At 49.3% G+C, this 18,197-nt stretch overlaps 1 protein-coding gene across 2 annotated transcripts in view; it reads right to left on the bottom strand.

Annotated features, from left to right (window-relative positions):
• The window catches only part of ANKDD1A (ankyrin repeat and death domain containing 1A), a 32,631-nt gene extending 27,575 nt beyond the window's left edge, over positions 1–5,056 (bottom strand). The window contains exon 1 of one of the 2 annotated variants that reach the window (XM_029575517.1): positions 4,891–5,056. In XM_029575517.1, coding sequence (XP_029431377.1) covers positions 4,891–4,930 — 40 coding nt within the window. In that variant the 5' untranslated portion in view covers positions 4,931–5,056. The remainder of the gene's footprint in view (positions 1–4,890) is intronic. The other variant, XM_029575516.1, reaches the window with a different exon arrangement.
• Between the last annotated feature and the right edge of the window lie 13,141 nt (positions 5,057–18,197).

Raw genomic sequence — 18,197 nt, 5'->3', positions numbered from 1 at the left:
GGGTATTTCCTGATTTGGGAAGATGGATATTTTTAGCTGGCCACCCAGATGCACTTTTTTCCCTCCCAAAAAAGAAGAAAAATCAGTTGTTTCTTCAGCAGAGATAGCAGCCAAGGTTGGCCTTGCTGGGAAGTGAACCTGCACTGCACTGCGCCCTGACCCATGCACCTGTACTACAGTGAGCTTCCCAGCAGGGATCATCTACAAATATGGGGGGAGGGGTTTGAAACCCTTCCAAACATTTCCCATTTCAGTTTTCTTCCCTTGTTCTGAAAAGGCATGAGGAAATGGGACTTTCCCAATAATTTTAAAGGTAAAAAATGACAGTTAAAAATCAATATTAATGTGGCTATTGTGAAAAATATCCTCTGCTCACTGTCTTTGAATAAAAAAAACTTCTATTGTGTGATATTTCCAAAGCATGCCTGGGAAATGGTAATGCTCAATGTATTTTAGTGCATAGATGTAAGTGGACCTCTGAAAATTGCTATGATGTGCCACTGAATTGTTAATAGGTTTTATGCGTGCAACTGCACTTTACAAATGTAAAAGGACTTTTGAAAATTGCTACAATATATGCTTGTCCGTGTGTAAATCCTTTTGAAGATTACCCCCACTGTTTCTCAAATGAATGCATGCATACTGATATACCACACTTCCATTCTAATAAAATAATCAGAGCGGTTCACAAAAATAATATGAATTGTGTTCATTACAGACCAGTTGCTTCTCTCTCATTTCTTGCAGTTACTTCACGGTTGTCAGAATGGTTAGAAGAGGGAGGAAATTGGGTAAGTGTTAGAGTGGTTTTCGGAAAGGACACAGCACAGTCTCTGTGTTGGATATTTTTTGTAGATTGGTGGGGTGGTTTTGATTTAGTGGATCATTCTTTGCTACAGCAGAGATGCTTTGATTTGGGAATTAAAGGTAGAATTTTACAGAGGTTGATTTTGTTCCTGAGATGTAAAGTGGATCAAGTGTAGGTAAATGGGCCTCCTGTCTACTGAAATTCAGTTTCCGTGTGGACTTCCACAGGGTCCTCCACTTACCCTGCTTCTATGTAATATATTTTTGCAGCGGCCGGGGTCTCTTGTGCGTTCTCTGGATATTATATATATGGATATTTATATGCAGATGAGATCCAGCTGGTTTCTCTTTTTGAAGGCGACGTGAATAGTTTTTGGGACTATTGTTACTTGGTTACGTCTAACTCTGCTAAGACTGAGATGTTTGGGGTGGATAAGGTGGGGTGAGAACTCCTCTCCACTGATAGTTAAGATGGAATCTGTGCAGAAGGCAAGGAATTTAGGGGTCATGTTGGGATCTAGCATGGCAGGGGAGGCAATGGTTTCTGCAATAGTTCAGAAAGTGTATAGGAAGTTGCAAGTGGTTTGTGAATTCAAACTTTCTTTTGGATGAAAACAGTTTCTAGAAGGTAGTGCAGAGCTTTGATTACTGCATCACTTTTCTGGTAGGTTTACCACCCATAAGACTAATACGGAAACTTCAAATTACACAGAATGTGGTAGCTAGGATGTTGAAGAAAAATGCGTATGGGGTAACCTGCACGGAGCAGCAGCTGCTACCCCTAACAGAAACATGGGGGTAACCTGCACAGAGCAGCAGCTGCTACCCCTAACAGAATCATGGGGGTAACCTGCACAGAGCAGCAGTTACTGCCCCCAACAGAATCATGGGGGTAACCTGCACAAAGCGGCAGCTGCTACCCCTAACAGAAACATGGGGGTAACCTGCACAGAGCGGCAGCTGCTACCCCTAACAGAAACATGGGGGTAACCTGCACAGAGCGGCAGCTGCTACCCCTAACAGAATCATGGGGGTAACCTGCACAGAGCGGCAGCTGCTACCCCTAACAGAAACATGGGGGTATCCTGCACGGAGCGGCAGTTACTGCCCCTAACAGAAACATGGGGGTAACCTGCACGGAGCAGCAGTTGCTACCCCTAACAGAAACATGGGGATTACTACAATTGTCTTTCATGATTTTGATGCAACATCGCTCTCCGCTTCGACAGTGGGGAAGTAAAAAGGGAATTGGATTCAGAGGATAGCCAACGCTGGGCCCCGACTTACAGTCTGGGGTACTGATAGACAGACATTAGGAAACAGCACAGGACTGCTTCCATGGCCAAGTTCAAAAGCAAAGCATATAATTCATACAATGCTGCTGCTTGGTCAGGAAGGCTGCTCAAGTTGTAACAATGTTGCCAGCAGTAATTTTGTTATGAGTTTGACAATTGCTTGCTTTTATTTAATAACATTACTTCCCTGACATTAGGGAACAAATACAAGCCTGCTTCTAAGGCATTTTGTGCTTCAAATTCCTATTCCAACCAGAAAGAGAAAATAAGATGTAGAGAAAAAAAAACGACCGCTTTAGTTATAGCAAAGAAACATGTATTTGATTGGTGCCTCCATCCCCAAACGCCCTGGCGCAGACAGACATCTATTTCCATTCGCATCCTAAGGGACAGCAGCACAGAAAAAACAGCGCTCGGGTGGTATCTGCAGCCTCTCCGGTCAGACACAGATAAGCAGAGAAAAGGAGCCGGTGACTCCTTGCTGGCAGCAAAAGTTCAACTTCATCAGACATCTGCCACCAGGACGAGAAATGTTAGGCACCAGGGGTCAGCACGGTGCCCACAAACTGCGCCAATCCGGACCAATTGGAAGGGCTGGAGAGCTCGTGCAGGTCGGACTGGCTCCGGTCACTATCTGCAGTGTTTGAGGCACGGCGGAGGTGGGGAGCTGCTCCCTAGCCCCTGCAAACCTAGAGAGGGAGGGGGGGACACCTGATCCCCAGACCTCACAAGCCTGGGAGGGGGAGAACCGGTCCCCAGTCCTCACAAGCCTGGGAGGGGGAGAACCGGTTCCCAGACCTCACAAGCCTGGGAGGGGGAGAACCGGTCCCCAGACCTCACAAGCCTGGGAGGGGGAGAACCGGTCCCCAGACCTCACAAGCCTGGGAGGGGGAGAACCGGTCCCCAGACCTCACAAGCCTGGGAGGGGGAGAACCGGTCCCCAGTCCTCACAAGCCTGGGAGGGGGAGAACCGGTCCCCAGTCCTCACAAGCCTGGGAGGGGGAGGGGGGGGGGGAGGGGGGGGGAAGGGGGAGAACCGGTCCCCAGTCCTCACAAGCCTGGGAGGGGGAGAACCAGTCCCCAGTCCTCACAAGCCTGGGAGGGGGAGAACCGGTTCCCAGACCTCACAAGCCTGGGCGGGGGGGGGGGGGGGAAGGGGGAGAACCAGTCCCCAGTCCTCACAAGCCTGGGAGGGGGAGAACCGGCCCCCAGTCCTCACAAGCCGGGGAGGGGGGGGAAGGGGGAGAACCGGTCCCCAGTCCTCACAAGCCTGGGAGGGGGAGAACCGGTTCCCAGACCTCACAAGCCTGGGAGGGGGAGAACCGGTTCCCAGACCTCACAAGCCTGGGAGGGGGAGAACCGGTCCCCAGACCTCACAAGCCTGGGAGGGGGAGGGGGAGGGGGGGGGGAAGGGGGAGAACCGGTCCCCAGTCCTCACAAGCCTGGGAGGGGGAGAACCGGTCCCCAGTCCTCACAAGCCTGGGAGGGGGAGAACCGGTCCCCAGTCCTCACAAGCCTGGGAGGGGGAGAACCGGTCCCCAGTCCTCACAAGCCTGGGAGGGGGAGAACCAGTCCCCAGTCCTCACAAGCCGGGGAGGGGGAGAACCAGTCCCCAGTCCTCACAAGCCGGGGAGGGGGGGGAAGGGGGAGAACCGGTCCCCAGTCCTCACAAGCCTGGGAGGGGGAGAACCGGCCCCTAGTCCTCACAAGCCGGGGAGGGGGGGGAAGGGGGAGAACCGGTCCCCAGTCCTCACAAGCCTGGGAGGGGGAGAACCGGTCCCCAGTCCTCACAAGCCTGGGAGGGGGAGAACCGGTCCCCAGTCCTCACAAGCCTGGGAGGGGGAGAACCGGTCCCCAGTCCTCACAAGCCTGGGAGGGGGAGAACCGGTCCCCAGTCCTCACAAGCCTGGGAGGGGGAGAACCGGTCCCCAGTCCTCACAAGCCTGGGAGGGGGAGAACCGGTCCCCAGTCCTCACAAGCCTGGGAGGGGGAGAACCGGTCCCCAGTCCTCACAAGCCTGGGAGGGGGAGAACCGGTCCCCAGTCCTCACAAGCCTGGGAGGGGGAGAACCGGTCCCCAGTCCTCACAAGCCGGGGAGGGGGAGAACCAGTCCCCAGTCCTCACAAGCCGGGGAGGGGGGGGAAGGGGGAGAACCGGTCCCCAGTCCTCACAAGCCTGGGAGGGGGAGAACCGGCCCCTAGTCCTCACAAGCCGGGGAGGGGGGGGGAAGGGGGAGAACCGGTCCCCAGTCCTCACAAGCCTGGGAGGGGGAGAACCGGTCCCCAGTCCTCACAAGCCTGGGAGGGGGAGAACCGGTCCCCAGTCCTCACAAGCCTGGGAGGGGGAGAACCGGTCCCCAGTCCTCACAAGCCGGGGAGGGGGGGGAAGGGGGAGAACCGGTCCCCAGTCCTCACAAGCCGGGGAAGGGGGAGAACCGGTCCCCAGTCCTCACAAGCCTGGGAGGGGGAGAACCGGTTCCCAGACCTCACAAGCCTGGGAGGGGGAGAACCGGTCCCCAGTCCTCACAAGCCTGGGAGGGGGATGAGCCAAACCCCAGCCCTATCAAGTGGCAGGGAGAGAGAGCTGGTCCCCAACAAAGCAGCAGCTGGGGGGAGAGACCGGAGTCCCGAGCACCTCAGCCCCGCGAGATTTCCGATGAGAAACTCCGAAAAATCCTTTGCTCCCCCGTCCCCACCGCGCCCCCGCCTGCTTCCCTTTCCGTAGCGTCAGAGCACGAAATAAAGGCTTGGGACTGGCAAGGAGCTGCGCGCCAACCGGAGCCACTTACGGATGTCATCCTCGGACACCAAGTCATCCTCCTCCTCCATTCCCGCCGCCGCCGCTGCCCGGCTCCCGCCTCATGCGCGCGGACGAGCGCCGTGTCCCCGGGTGTCTGAGAGCGCGCGGACGACAGGCGCGTCCCCGTGTGTCTGTGAGCGAGAGAGAGGGAGGGGCGTGGCCGTGGGTGCTGCGCGCGCTGTGCAAGCCCCTCCCCTCGGACGCCGCGGTTACCATGGAGCCGGCTGCTGGGACCCCGCCTCCTCATGGGCTGGGCTCTGCCATGGGTGGGACCAGGACTCGCCGAGGCCCTATGTCAAGTTAACGCCAACCTCCAAAGGCATGAATTGCATTCTGTGCTATTCAGTATTCAGCTTTCGCATGATTGTGTTCTCTGATATTTTAAGCCAGTGGTGTAGCTACGGGTGGGCCTGGGTGGGCAGTGGCCCACCCACTTTCCATTCAGGCCCACCCAAATTTCTTTGCAAGACTCTGCAGCCAATAAAAAGCAGGCAGCATCAGCAGACACCCAAGGGAGAAAAAAAAATTAATAAAACCAGCTGATGTGTTGCGCTCCCGGTGTCCCACAGCCCCAGTAATACTTCCCTTTACCTTCTTCCTGCCCCCGCGGGCCAATGGGAAACCTCCTCCCTTCTTCCTGCCCCCGCGGCCAATGGGAAACCTCCTCCCTTCTTCCTGCCCCCGCGGGCCAACGGGAAACCTTCTCCCTTCTTCTTGCCCCCGCAGGCCAATCGGAAGCCTTCTTCCTGCCAGTGGGAGGAGGAAACCTCTGATTGGCCGGTGGGGCAGGAAGAAGGGGGCATCGGCTGGGAAGAGTGGCAGTGTTCAAGCCACGGGCTGGAAGTGCAGGGCAGGGAGGTGACTGGGATGTGTGTGAGAGACAGTCTGGGCAGGGAGGTGTCGGGTGTGTGTGAGAGAGAGTCTGGGCAGGGAGGTGACTGGGGTGTGTGTGAGAGACAGACAGAGTCTGGGCAGGGAAGTGACGGGTGTGTGTGAGAGAGAGACTCTGGGCAGGGAAGTGACTGGGGTGTGTGTGAGAGACAGAGTCTGGGCAGGGAGGTGACTGGGTGTGTGTGAGAGACAGTCTGGGCAGGGAGGTGTCGGGTGTGTGTGAGAGAGAGTCTGGGCAGGGAGGTGACTGGGGTGTGTGTGAGAGACAGTCTGGGCAGGGAGGTGTCGGGCGTGTGTGAGAGAGAGTCTGGGCAGGGAGGTGACTGGGGTGTGTGTGAGAGACAGTCTGGGCAGGGAGGTGACTGGGGTGTGTGTGAGAGACAGACAGAGTCTGGGCAGGGAAGTGACGGGTGTGTGTGAGAGAGAGACTCTGGGCAGGGAGGTGACTGGGGTGTGTGTGAGAGAGAGTCTGGGCAGGGAGGTGACTGGGGTGTGTGGAAGACAGAGACTGATCGTAGGGTTTAATTGGTGTGTGTGTGTGTGTGCGCAGGGCCGGTGCTTCCATTAGGCAAACTAGGCAGTGGCCTAGGGCGCCACAATTTTTTTTGGGGGGGTTGCAAACTCCCACCAGCACAAGACGTCCTGCGACAAATCCAATACCAAAGGAGGGAGTGCTGTGCCGGAGCTGCTGCCAATACGTAATCCAGGGGAGGGGTTGCATTACTGAAGGTTCGCCTAGGGTGCCAAATACTCTTGCACCTGCCCTGTGTGTGTGACTTGTGGGCCCTAAAGAAGAGGACCGTGAGGACAGAGCTTCAGCAGCCGCTGCTGCTCCTGGTCTGTGCTTTCAAGGGAAAGGAGTAGGAGAGTTGCTGGAGAGGGTAAGTAAAAGTGGCATTTTAAGTTTATTTTTCTTGATTGACTGCCATTTTAATTATTGAGTATTATGTGATGTGTCTGCTGTTTTGAAATATTTTATTGATATTTGGACAATGTTTAATAATTTTTATGAGTTTTGTTGGATGTTATTCTGTTCATCAGCTGTTTTGAAACATTTATTAATATAGTTTTAGTTATTTCTGTGTGGGGCTCTATAGCAGCTTGGCTTGTTCTGTTTTCCTAATAGGAGTGTTTAGGACCTGATTTAATATTTGTAGTGTTGCCTTTTCATAGATAGGGTTGTTATATGTTCCATAATGCAGGTGTAACTTTGTGCGGCTTAGTTTGTGTGCATTATTGCAGATCCTGGGACTGTTAGGTGCTATATTTCTCTTTCCATTTCTCCAGGTTTGCACTGCATGCAGAGTGGCTTTTTTTTTGGTTTTCCATTCCAGTTTCTATCTCCATATTTATAATGTGTGGTCCTTCTGTTCTTTGGTGAAGGTCGGTTCTGTGTGTGTGCCCCAGGTGAGGTATTTTACTAGCATGTAGGCATTTGTATCAATCTTATTTGTGGATGCAGAGTGCATGTTTACATGGTGATAGCTTAGTAAATGACAGGGCTGGATAGCCTTTTTCTCCCGTCTACCCAGTTATCCTCTCCACACTGCTAAGGATACATCCCAGCTGTCAGCCAAAGGGTGTGACCACCTTCAAGACATCTCTTTATCCAGAACAGTCTTTTTTTCTGTTCTTCCTTTGTAAAGAAATGGGGATGAATGTCAGGAGCCCCTGGACTCGATTCAGCAAATGTCAGCATCAGAGGAAGACTAAAACTAAATAGTTGAGCCATAGGAAAGGAAAAGAAGTCTTCAAAGATATTTATCTGTTTTATTGATACAGATTAATAAGGCATTTGCTCAATTATGGTAAATATTTTGGTACCAATCACACAAATAACCCACACACACCAACTTGTGTATTCCAGTACACCCCAATGTAAACAAACCAAACAACCAATGTACTGGTCTCTTATTAATATAGCACACTATCACCGAATATACTTCTGTAAGACCCTCTATTCACGAGCAGGCAACTCATTTGTCATAGGGGTCTATATTACTTTAATTATCAATCCTCCGTCTATTTTGTTTTCTTAATTTTTTAGTTTTTTTTTAAAAGTTACCACGAAAATTATAGGGAAAATCCCAACTGAACAAGTCACATGGGTAATATCCACGCTGAAAAGGTCCCAGATAACCCGACATGGCCATGTTTCGGACAGCAGTCCCTGCTTCAGGGGAAAAGCGGAAACCGATTCAACAATCCATCTTCTTGCGGCGATTTTGTCCGTGCAGATCTATATAGATGAGTAGCAAAAAAAAAAAAGTATAAAGATCTATATAGATGAGTAGCAAAAAAAAAAAAACTCATCTATATAGATGAGTAGCAAAAATGATCAAATATAGACCCCTATGACAAACGAGTTGCCTGCTCGTGAATAAGAGGGTCTTACAGAAGTATATTCGGTGATAGTGTGCTATAAATATTTTGGTACAACATTCCAGAGGGTTTTAAAACAGAATACTGTGATGCCTGATGAGATATCTGTCTTTATAGTAGACTAGTATATGGTTCTTTGTAAGTTATGAGATACTGCCACTTGAGATCTCTTTAAGTATAATTGAAATGCTTCCATAACTATATATTAGGTATAGCATTGGTAGCTGCTTGAAGTAATTGAGTTTAAAATATTAAAAGTATAACAACTGTAGCAGATTATTTAGAAATCTATTGTCAGGTGTGTGTGTGTGAAAGTATTTATCAATAAGAATATGAATTCCATGGCTCAGACTTTGTTTAGTGCCCACCCATGTTAACCTTGGGCCCAGCCAAAAATTCATTTCTGGCTACGCCACTGTTTTAAGCTGTATATTCTATTAGATCGTTTCATTTTTTTATGATGTGTCATAGTTGTGCACCGTGTAGAGGCCCGGATGGGTGATAGATATTAGATAAATAGGTAGATAAATGTTTCGTGTTGCTGACACCCAGGGTTATGCGGTGGCTTTCCCTGGTCTTCCTGGCTAATAATGTTCTATGGATTTCTGCTCCAGAACTTGCCCAAACCCCTTTTAAACTGTGTTATTCTAGTTGCCTTGACCACATCCTCCGGCAACGGATTCCACACCTTGATAGTGTGCAGAGTGAAAAAAATATTTTCTGCAATTTGTTTTCAGTCTTCTGATCGTTAGTTTCATGGAGTGTCCCCTCTCAGCTGTCTCTTCTCTAAACGGAAGAGCCCTAATCTGTGCAGCCTCTCATTTTAGGGGAGTCATTTCATCCTTTTTATCATTTTGGTTACCCTTCTCTGCACCTTTTCCGGTTCCGCTCTCTAAATAGGAGCAATCAGAATTGTACGTCAAGGCACGCTTGCAGAGGCAATGTAATATTTTTCATTTTATTCTTTATTCCTTTTCAGTTCATTCCTAACATTCTATTTCCTTTTGACCGCCACTGCACACTGAGTTGACGACCGCTCTGACACTTATCCAATGCATACTACCTCCATTGTATGCAAATCTATCTCGTGCATATTCATGAGCCTGTTTGTGGTTCTTGAGGACTGGAATTGGCCACCCCTGTCACAGGGAAATGTAAATACTCGTGAATACTCTTCTCACTGTGTACAATTCTGGTCGCTGCATCTCAAAAAAGATATAATTGCGATGGAGAAGGTACAGAGAAGGGCAACCAAAATGATAAAGGGAATGGAACAGCTCCCCTATGAGGAAAGGCTAAAGAGGTTAGGACTGTTCAGCTTGGAGAAGAGACGGCTGAGGTGGGATATGATAGAGGTCTTTAAGATCATGAGAGGTCTTGAACGAGTAGATGTGACTCAGTTATTTTCACTTTTGAATAATAGAAGGACTAGGGGGGATTCCATGAAGTTAGCAAGTAGCACATTTAAGACTAATCGGAGAAAATTCATTTTCACTCAATGCACAATAAAGCTCTGGAATTTGTTGCCAGAGGATGTGGTTAGTGCAGTTAGTGTAGCTGGGTTCAAAAAAGGTTTGGATAAGTTCTTGGAGGAGAAGTACATTAACGGCTATTAATCAAGTTTACTTAGGGAATAGCCACTGCTATTAATTGCATCAGTAGCATGGGTTCTTCTTAGTGTTTGGGTAATTGCCAGGTTCTTGTGACCTGGTTTGGCTTCTGTTGGAAACAGGATGCTGGGCTTGATGGACCCTTGGTCTGACCCAGCATGGCAATTCTTATGTTCTTATGCTCCACGAAGGAAGAATTTCTATCACAAGCACACAGTTTGTCTACACGACTAATGAACAGAGGCTATCCTCCAAGGTCTATTAAGAAAGCCTTTCAGCGAGCATTGAATGCTCAATGGATTTGGTTGTTACTGGATAAAGACAATACTACACAACATCCTCCATTAATATGCACGTTGAGATTTTCTACAAAATCATCTCATATCGCTGCCATGATTCACAAATATTGGCACATTTTAAAAATTCATCCAGCGTTTACAGAAAATCCAATTATTGCATATAGCCAAGGAAAAAAATTAAAAGACATTTTGACTCCTTCCTTTTTGTGTCTGGAAGTTCCTCTACCGATCACACAATCGTTAGGCCATTGGCCATGTCAAAATTGCTCTATGTGTGCTCAAACAATTTCTGGTTCATCTTGGACAGATCAAGCAGGCAATATTTATACGGCAAAAACAAATACAACTTGCATTTCTACACATGTCATTTATCTTATAGTGTGCCCATGTAATACATTTTATGTGGGAAGAACAAAAAGATCTATACGCACAAGATTGACGGAACATCATAGTTGCATTACTACAAATAAAATGCAAGCACCTATTGTGGCACATTGTGTAGAAAAATCTCACACCTTTGTGGATCTTTAGTGGTGGGTATTGGGGAGGTGATCCACAAACTTTGTTGAACTTCCATGAACAACGGTGGATTTTTCGTCTGAATTGTGTATACCCGAATGGGTTAAATGCAGTTATTGAGTGGTATACCATCCTGTAGCTACCGTATTCATGTTGATTATCTGACGTCAATATCATTAGGGATGCGAATCGGGCTTCGGACGAATGAAAATATCGTACGATATTTTCAAAATCGTCAGAAATCGGGGGCTCCCCCAAAACGATAGGAAAACCCCCACGATATTGTTCGTGGGGGTTCTCTTATCGTTTTGGGGGAGGGCGGGAAAAACGGCACACAAAAATAACCCCTAAACCCACCCCGACCCTTTAAAACGAATCCCTTAGCATATGTCCTGGGGCTTGAAAAAAGGGGCAGGGAGTGGGCAGGGGGGCGTGGTCTGGGGGTGGGGCGGGACCGAGGCCTCAGGCACAGTGGCCGTGCCGGGGGATCGCGCGCCGGCACTCGGCCAGCGCACGCAACCTATGCCTGCCCAGAGGCAGGCGTAAATACTAAAATAAAGGTAGGGGGAGGATTTAGGTAGGGCTGGGGGGCGGGTTAGATAGGAGAAGGGAGGGGAAGGTGGGGGGGAGCAGAAGGAAAGTTCCCTCTGAGGCCGCTCTGATTTCGGTGCCGCCTCGGAGGGAACGGGGAAAGCCATCGGGGCTCCCCTAGGGCTCGGCGCGTGCGAGGTGCACAAGTGCGCACCCCCTTGTGCGCGCCGACCTTGGATTTTATAACATGTGCATGGCTGCAGAAATGTTTTGCACATTTATTTGTTTGTTTGTTTGTTTTTATATACCGACATTCGATCGTGATACCACATCGGTTTACATGTAACTGAGCAGAAATAAGGCAGAAGCTGCTTATTTTACACTGTAACATTGTAACTTAAATAATAATTTAGGAAGATAAATTTACATATTAACTTTGAAAGGTTAATTTACATAGTAACTTAGAGAAATAACATTAAACATGTGAGTTGGAGAAGATAGAGAGAGGGAAGGGGTAGCATAGAGGATTAAATATGTACAGTTACTTTCCAAGGGGAACCACAGGGGTGATTCCCATTGTAATCTCAGCTAGTTAAAGTTAACCTGTGGTGGGGCAATTTAAATACAAAGTTGACACTCCTTTCCACCGTTTATTCTGTTATTTGACTTAGTTTACATGTTTAATTCTGCCTGCCCTGTCTCCTCTTCCTTTGGGACCGGGGTGTCTCTCTCTTACCTGACTGTCACTTCCTCCCTGTTCAGAAACCTGGCATTTCCTCAAACCAAGCAGGCTGCAATTCCTACCCATGGCCACTGGGTGGTGCCAGAGGTCTTTTGAAAGAATCCATGAATTTGTTTTATATCTTTGGTTCCGGATACTCTGCTGCTGTTTTGGATCCCATTCCCTTTGCCTGGATCTGCACAGTAGTAGCATCCACGATTTGTTTCTTAACAAACACCAAATCATCATGAAATATTCAGGAATGAGCAAACGTCTTTTCCAGAAACATCCAGGATCATTTTCTTTACTGTGAAATATTAATTAATTAGAAAATTACTGCTAAGTCAGACGAGCTGAAATTCCTTAAGCAGCTTCTGCAATTGCCTGAACCTTGGGAGCTTTTTTCTTAGCAAGAGTCCCAGGTTATCTCACACTTACTGCATTGCATGTAACCTACTGAGGGTGCGCTGATAGTCCACTAAATATGTAACATAGTAACATAGTGATGATGGCAGTAAAAGACCAAATGGTACATCAAGTCTTTTAAGCAAGTTTCCTATGGTAGTAGCTGCCGCTCTGTGCAGGTTACCCCCATGTTTCTGTTAAGGGCAGTAACTGCCGCTCTGTGCAGGTTACCCCCATATTTCTGTTAAGGGAAGTAACTGCCGCTCCCTGCAGGTTACCCCCATGCCTTCTGTTAAGGGCAGTAACTGCCGCTCTGTGCAGGTTACCCCCATGTTTCTGTTAAGGACAGTAACTGCCACTCCGTGCAGGTTACCCCCATGTTTCTGTTAAGGACAGTAACTGCCGCTCCGTGCAGGTTACCCCCATGTTTCTGTTAAGGGAAGTAACTGCTGCTCCGTGCAGGTTACCCCCATGTTTCTGTTAAGGGAAGTAACTGCTGCTCCGTGCAGGTTACCCTCATGTTTCTGTTAAGGACAGTAACTGCCGCTCCGTGCAGGTTACCCCCATGTTTCTGTTAAGAGAAGTAACTGCCGCTCTGTGCAGGTTACCCCCATGTTTCTGTTAAGGGCAGTAACTGCCGCTCTGTGCAGGTTACCCCCATGTTTCTGTTAAGGACAGTAACTGCCGCTCCGTGCAGGTTACCCCCATGTTTCTGTTAAGGACAGTAACTGCCGCTCCGTGCAGGTTACCCCCATGTTTCTGTTAAGGACAGTAACTGCCGCTCCGTGCAGGTTACCCCCATGTTTCTGTTAAGGGCAGTAACTGCCGCTCCGTGCAGGTTACCCCCATGTTTCTGTTAAGGGCAGTAACTGCTGCTCTGTGCAGGTTACCCCCATGTTTCTGTTAAGGGAAGTAACTGCTGCTCTGTGCAGGTTACCCCCATGTTTCTGTTAAGGGCAGTAACTGCTGCTCTGGGTAGGTTACCCCCATGCCTCTGTTAAGGGCAATAACTGCCTCTCCGTGCAGGTTACCCCCATGTTTCTGTCAAGGGCAGTAACTGCCGCTCTGTGCAGGTTACCCCCATGCACACTTTTCTCCATTTCCACCTCTAGCCTTTAGGAATCTGCAGTGTTTATCTCATGCCCTTTTGAATTCATTTACTGTTTTTGTCCTCACCACCTCCTCCAGAAGGGCATTCCAGGCATCCACCTCCCTCTCCGTGAAGAAATAAGGGACAGCAATAGTTGAGACCTTTTTACTCTACTAACTTATTTCATGTGTGATGGAGAGGCTTTCAAGCACTCACCTACCTTTAACGGCCAGTGAAGAAGCGGCTAAGCTGCCTCTGTGCAATGCAAATGCAGCCAGTGCAAGTGCTGATGAAGGGAGTGTAATAGAAGGGAAACACCTACAGTCTGAAGGCTTTGCACTGGCTCCTTGTGCCTTTCAGAATCCAGTTTAAGATTTTAGTGCTTGTTTCTAAACTACTGAATGTATTAGGGCCTCAGTATCCAAAAAGATATCTCAAGACTTCCTCTGAGAGATTCCAACCCCAAAAGAGAGAGGATTTATCAAGACCCAAGAATCAGATTTCTCTTATTTGAGACCGATCTCTTGGGGAATTCTGTTCCCAAAAATCCAGGTGTTAGGGGGACTATCTGAGTTTCCATAAATTGAATAAAGCATGGTTTATTTTTCTAGCTTTTAAGTGATAGTAGTGTTGTGGTGTTTAGAAGATTTCTATTTTTATTTTCATAGATTATTTTATTTTTACATGTTTTGTGTTATCTGTTTTGTTTTTTTATTGTATTAACTGTGTGTTAAATGTGTAGTATATAAATGTACATTACAAATACAGTTCCAAAAGCGTGTTGGATTCTTATTTCTGCATCCTATGCAGTGGGTGACCCAAACAGCTCTCAATCCAGGTGATGGCCTGAGGAAGTTCTTTAACTCCATGGAGCAGGATGCGTCAGACGAGATCTCCGGAAACCTGAGCTACATCATTATTATTAGCCCACAGAGTGAAAGCTAATCAGGTCAGACTTGTTCAGAGAACAAGCTTGTGCTGCTTCTCTCAATAAGTTCATTGAACTGAACAGAATCCAGGGCTGATGTGTGGAGAATTTCCTTGGGAGATACAACGGTCTCAGGGCTGGAGCCGAGGCTCTGTTGGCACGGAAGTGCTGTATGCAATCTAAAAAGGGGGCCAGGGGCCAGGCTGGACCCAGTCATGGGGCTGAATTCCTGGGGCTGATGATTCAGAAATGTGCGACCTGTAAGGTAAAAGTTCCCTCAATAGAAATTGCAGATGGCAAATTTTTTAAAAAGTAGGCATCGGAGGAGGACTCTGCCCACGTTTAATTGTGAGAAGGGGTGTGCATGGTCTTTGAAATCTTGCACAGAGGACACACAAAACACCTCTGTTCAGATTGGGCAGTCAGTGAGGTAACAGCGTAAGAAGAAATACTTCCCAATAATGCTCGTGGTAACCTGAAATCCAAAATTACAAATCCAAGCAAATGCGGCATTGGTGAGAAGTTCTTAAAAACTCAAATTCGTAGCAGAGTCCTTATGCCAGGAAAGGGCCCTGCCAAGCATAAAACTAAAACAGTGCTGCCTCATTTTATGTTCAGGTGGCCCGGGCGGGGTGCACGGCCGTGCGGAAAGCGTCCCGTTCGGTTCCCGTTGGGCAGGGGATGCTGTGAAGGCTGCGTTCAGAGCCCCTAGGCTGGGTGAGGGAGTCAGGGTCCTTGCTTAAGGTTGACACCTAAAGGCTCTGATTGCAGATATCAAAAGGAGCCCGGGGGTACGGCCCTCGGCCCTGGATCCTCACTGCAGTGACCAGACTAGGAATACGGGGGAAGGGGCAGGGGAAGGCGAGAGTGAAAATCCCCAGCTAGCCAAGAATGAACTCCCATGGCAGCAGATCCCACGCCCTGGCCCCCACCGAGCTGGAAACTGAAAAGGCACAGGAGGAGAGACCCCCAGGTAAGAGCAGCCTCCCATTTCCAGCAAAGGCCAGGGATGTGAGCGCTCCCTCCGCCGGGTACCTGAGCAATGGCCTCATGGAGGCATCGGCCACTCTGCTGCTTTCCTTTGCTGCAGCGTCCTCTGCGTGTTTCAGAAGAAGGAGATATCTCTGGCTGGAGAAGCGATAGGGTGGGCCCAGTGTGGCAGATTTACTCCCACACTGAAGGTTTTGCTGAATGTCAGCATTTCCAGAGAACGCTGTTTCCATCAATTGATGCTGGATTTTGGGATCTGGAAAGATAAGCGCATGTGACTCTTGTTTCTTGAGAAGTGGCCAGTGCTTTAGATAGAGAAGGGCAAGATTTTGCAGCTCTCAAAATACACAGGAACACAGCGTCAATTGGGCTTTGTGAATACTGTGGACTCCCCTGAAGAAGCTCTGTGCCGTGAAACATGTTGGGAGATATTTGGTTTCATTGAACCTGTTTTATGGTGTGTGAATGTTTGTGGGCATGGTTTTAGTGCTATTGGCTTTTTGTTCATGTGTAGCTTTGTAATAATTTAAGATATTTATATTTTTTGTTGTATTTTGTTTATTGTATGAATAAAGTAATGATTTATATAGAGGTTGTTATATCACTTTCTTCGGTTCAGCTTATGATATATGTGATATATTTGTAATTGCCTTATTGTTAAAGTGTGTACCATTGACAGACATAGGCGGGGGAGGACCTGCACATCCCGTTGCTCCTTAGAACAAAGCAGCAGATCTCCAAAATTATGTTTGGACAGCAGCTGAACACGGTGACCACACCAAGCACTTAAGATGTCCAAGGCTGAGTTGGTTGCCAGCCTGTCGGTCAGCTTTAGATCCGGCCAGGGGACAGCAATGGACCCCGTGCAATTCTCTAGCATTTCAGAGGCGCCAGCTAAACATATGGTGGCGGGTAAAGAGGAAGCCGAGAAGAGAGAGACATTGAAAAGAATTGCTTTGCTTATCCCCCAGCTCCACATTAGCAGCTCCCCCCAGCTAAAGCCCATCCTTCCTCAGCGCTCGCCGTGGACTGCCCCTCTCCTGCAGGGTTTGCTATAGGGCTGGGAGGTGACTTGGCACATTGGTTTATCTGCATCTTGCATGGTCGGCCTCTCACATGTACTCTTTATGAGAGCGTCACAGCAAAACAGTCCCTTTCATAGATATTGTTCACGTCAAAAGAACTGCCTGAAAAAAAAAAAATCCCAGCCTAAGAGTTAAACTGCTGCAGTTGGCCTGGAGCCTATTTTTGAAGGCCTGCAGGAAATGCAAATAAAAAATAGTGCTCTAAAAATAGGAGCCACATCCTGAAGTGCTGCTGCACTGACTGCCCTGGGAGGCTCTAGCATCCGAGGGTCCCATGTCGTCGTCCCCCCCATCTCTCAGCATCCCTTTCTCGCTCTGTCCATTTCTCTTCCGGTTCGCCTCTCTTTCTCTCCCTGATTCTGCCCTCCTGTACCCTTCGCTCTCCACTTTCCCGCTCTCTCTCTCTCTCTCTCCAGCCTCCCTGCCTAGCTCAGCCGGGAGGAGGCAAGTGGAGGGAGCAGACGCCACATTAGGCCGCTTGAGGAGCTATAAAGTGGCCCGGCCCGGTGGCTCCGTGCTCCAGCGGCCACTCCTGAATACAAAGTGGCTTCCCTCTCGGATACTCTTCTTGGAAACCAAACAAAAGCTGCAACTGAAAAGAAATGAATGGTCAGAGGAGGCCGGCTCAGGGAAGCTGCTGTAGCACAGAAGCGTGAAAGACTTTGTTTCTAAAGCTGGGCAACATTGTAGCAACCATGAAAGGGTTCCCCATTCTTAGCTTCCCTCGGCCCAGCAGTTACCAAGCTACGCATTCAGAGAGCGAGGCTGTGCTGGCAGGCACCATCAGGACAGCAGTGCACCCGCACCCCCAAAGGAAGAAACCAGATAGTCCCCTGCCTTCCTGTGAACGGCAGAGCCACACCCTTACCTCCTGTCCCTTGCACCTACCGCTAGGCCAGAGACGAGCACTGGTGGATGCAGGGCCTCTCATGGTCCGTGCTTAACTCAATAATTGTGCACAGGCTTCTCTCTCAGCCGGTACTGGGGCAGGCCAGGCACGGTCTCTTCTGCACCGTACGCGCAGTTTGCATTCTGGGCCTGATCAAGGCAGCCCCACTTCTTAACATAAACATAGAAACGACGGCAGAAGAAGACCAATCGGTCCATCCAGTCTGCCCAGCAAGCCTCACGCTTCTTTTTTCTCATACGTATCTGTTTCTCTTGGCTCTTAGTAACCCTATGTTCCAATTCCCTTTCCTGCTCAGCCGTGAACCGATTTAGGCCAGCAAGGAGGACTGGCTCCAGGGGCCCACGGCAAGGGACTGGCTCGGCTGGGCCCGTGGAGGTGCAGCAGCGGCAGAAGTGCAAAGTGGACTCCCATGGCCGCTTACCCATCTCAGCTGCGAGGCTGTGACAATAGTCCCGGCTCTGGCAGCGGTGCCATCGCTGCAGAAGGGTTGGCACCAGCTCTGGACTGGGCAGGCACGGGGCCTGCAGGACTTGCTTTCCGTGGCAGCTCGAGGTGCAGGGCGTGCTGTGGTTTACCGGCAGCCACCCCGGACAACCTGAGGCAACACGTGCACTGCACTGCCAATTTATCACAGTGATCTGCTGGGCCACGCCACAGTCCTGCCCGGTGTTTCGGTGGGTAGATGTTAATTGCCCCTTACCCCTTCCTGTAAGCAGCAGGAAGCACTGCATTAGGTTTCTCCCATCAGGCCCTGACAGGGCCGTTCATGCTTAAAAGGCAAAAAGCCAGAATCTCTGACCTGCAGCTGACTTGTTCACTTCAGCTGTCTCCGCCCTGGGGATTTCAGGCCAATACGTCGGAAAAAACACATCCCATCCTGCGTCCTCAGCTTTTCTAGTGAGCAGAAACTTCATTTCACGAAGACAGCCTGAGCA

This window comes from Rhinatrema bivittatum, chromosome 13, assembly GCF_901001135.1.
Source record: "Rhinatrema bivittatum chromosome 13, aRhiBiv1.1, whole genome shotgun sequence".
In the NCBI taxonomy this organism is placed as follows: Eukaryota; Metazoa; Chordata; class Amphibia; order Gymnophiona; family Rhinatrematidae; genus Rhinatrema; species Rhinatrema bivittatum.
The sequence above is the reverse complement of the archived record's forward strand: the minus strand, read 5'-3'. Positions and strand labels throughout refer to the sequence as shown.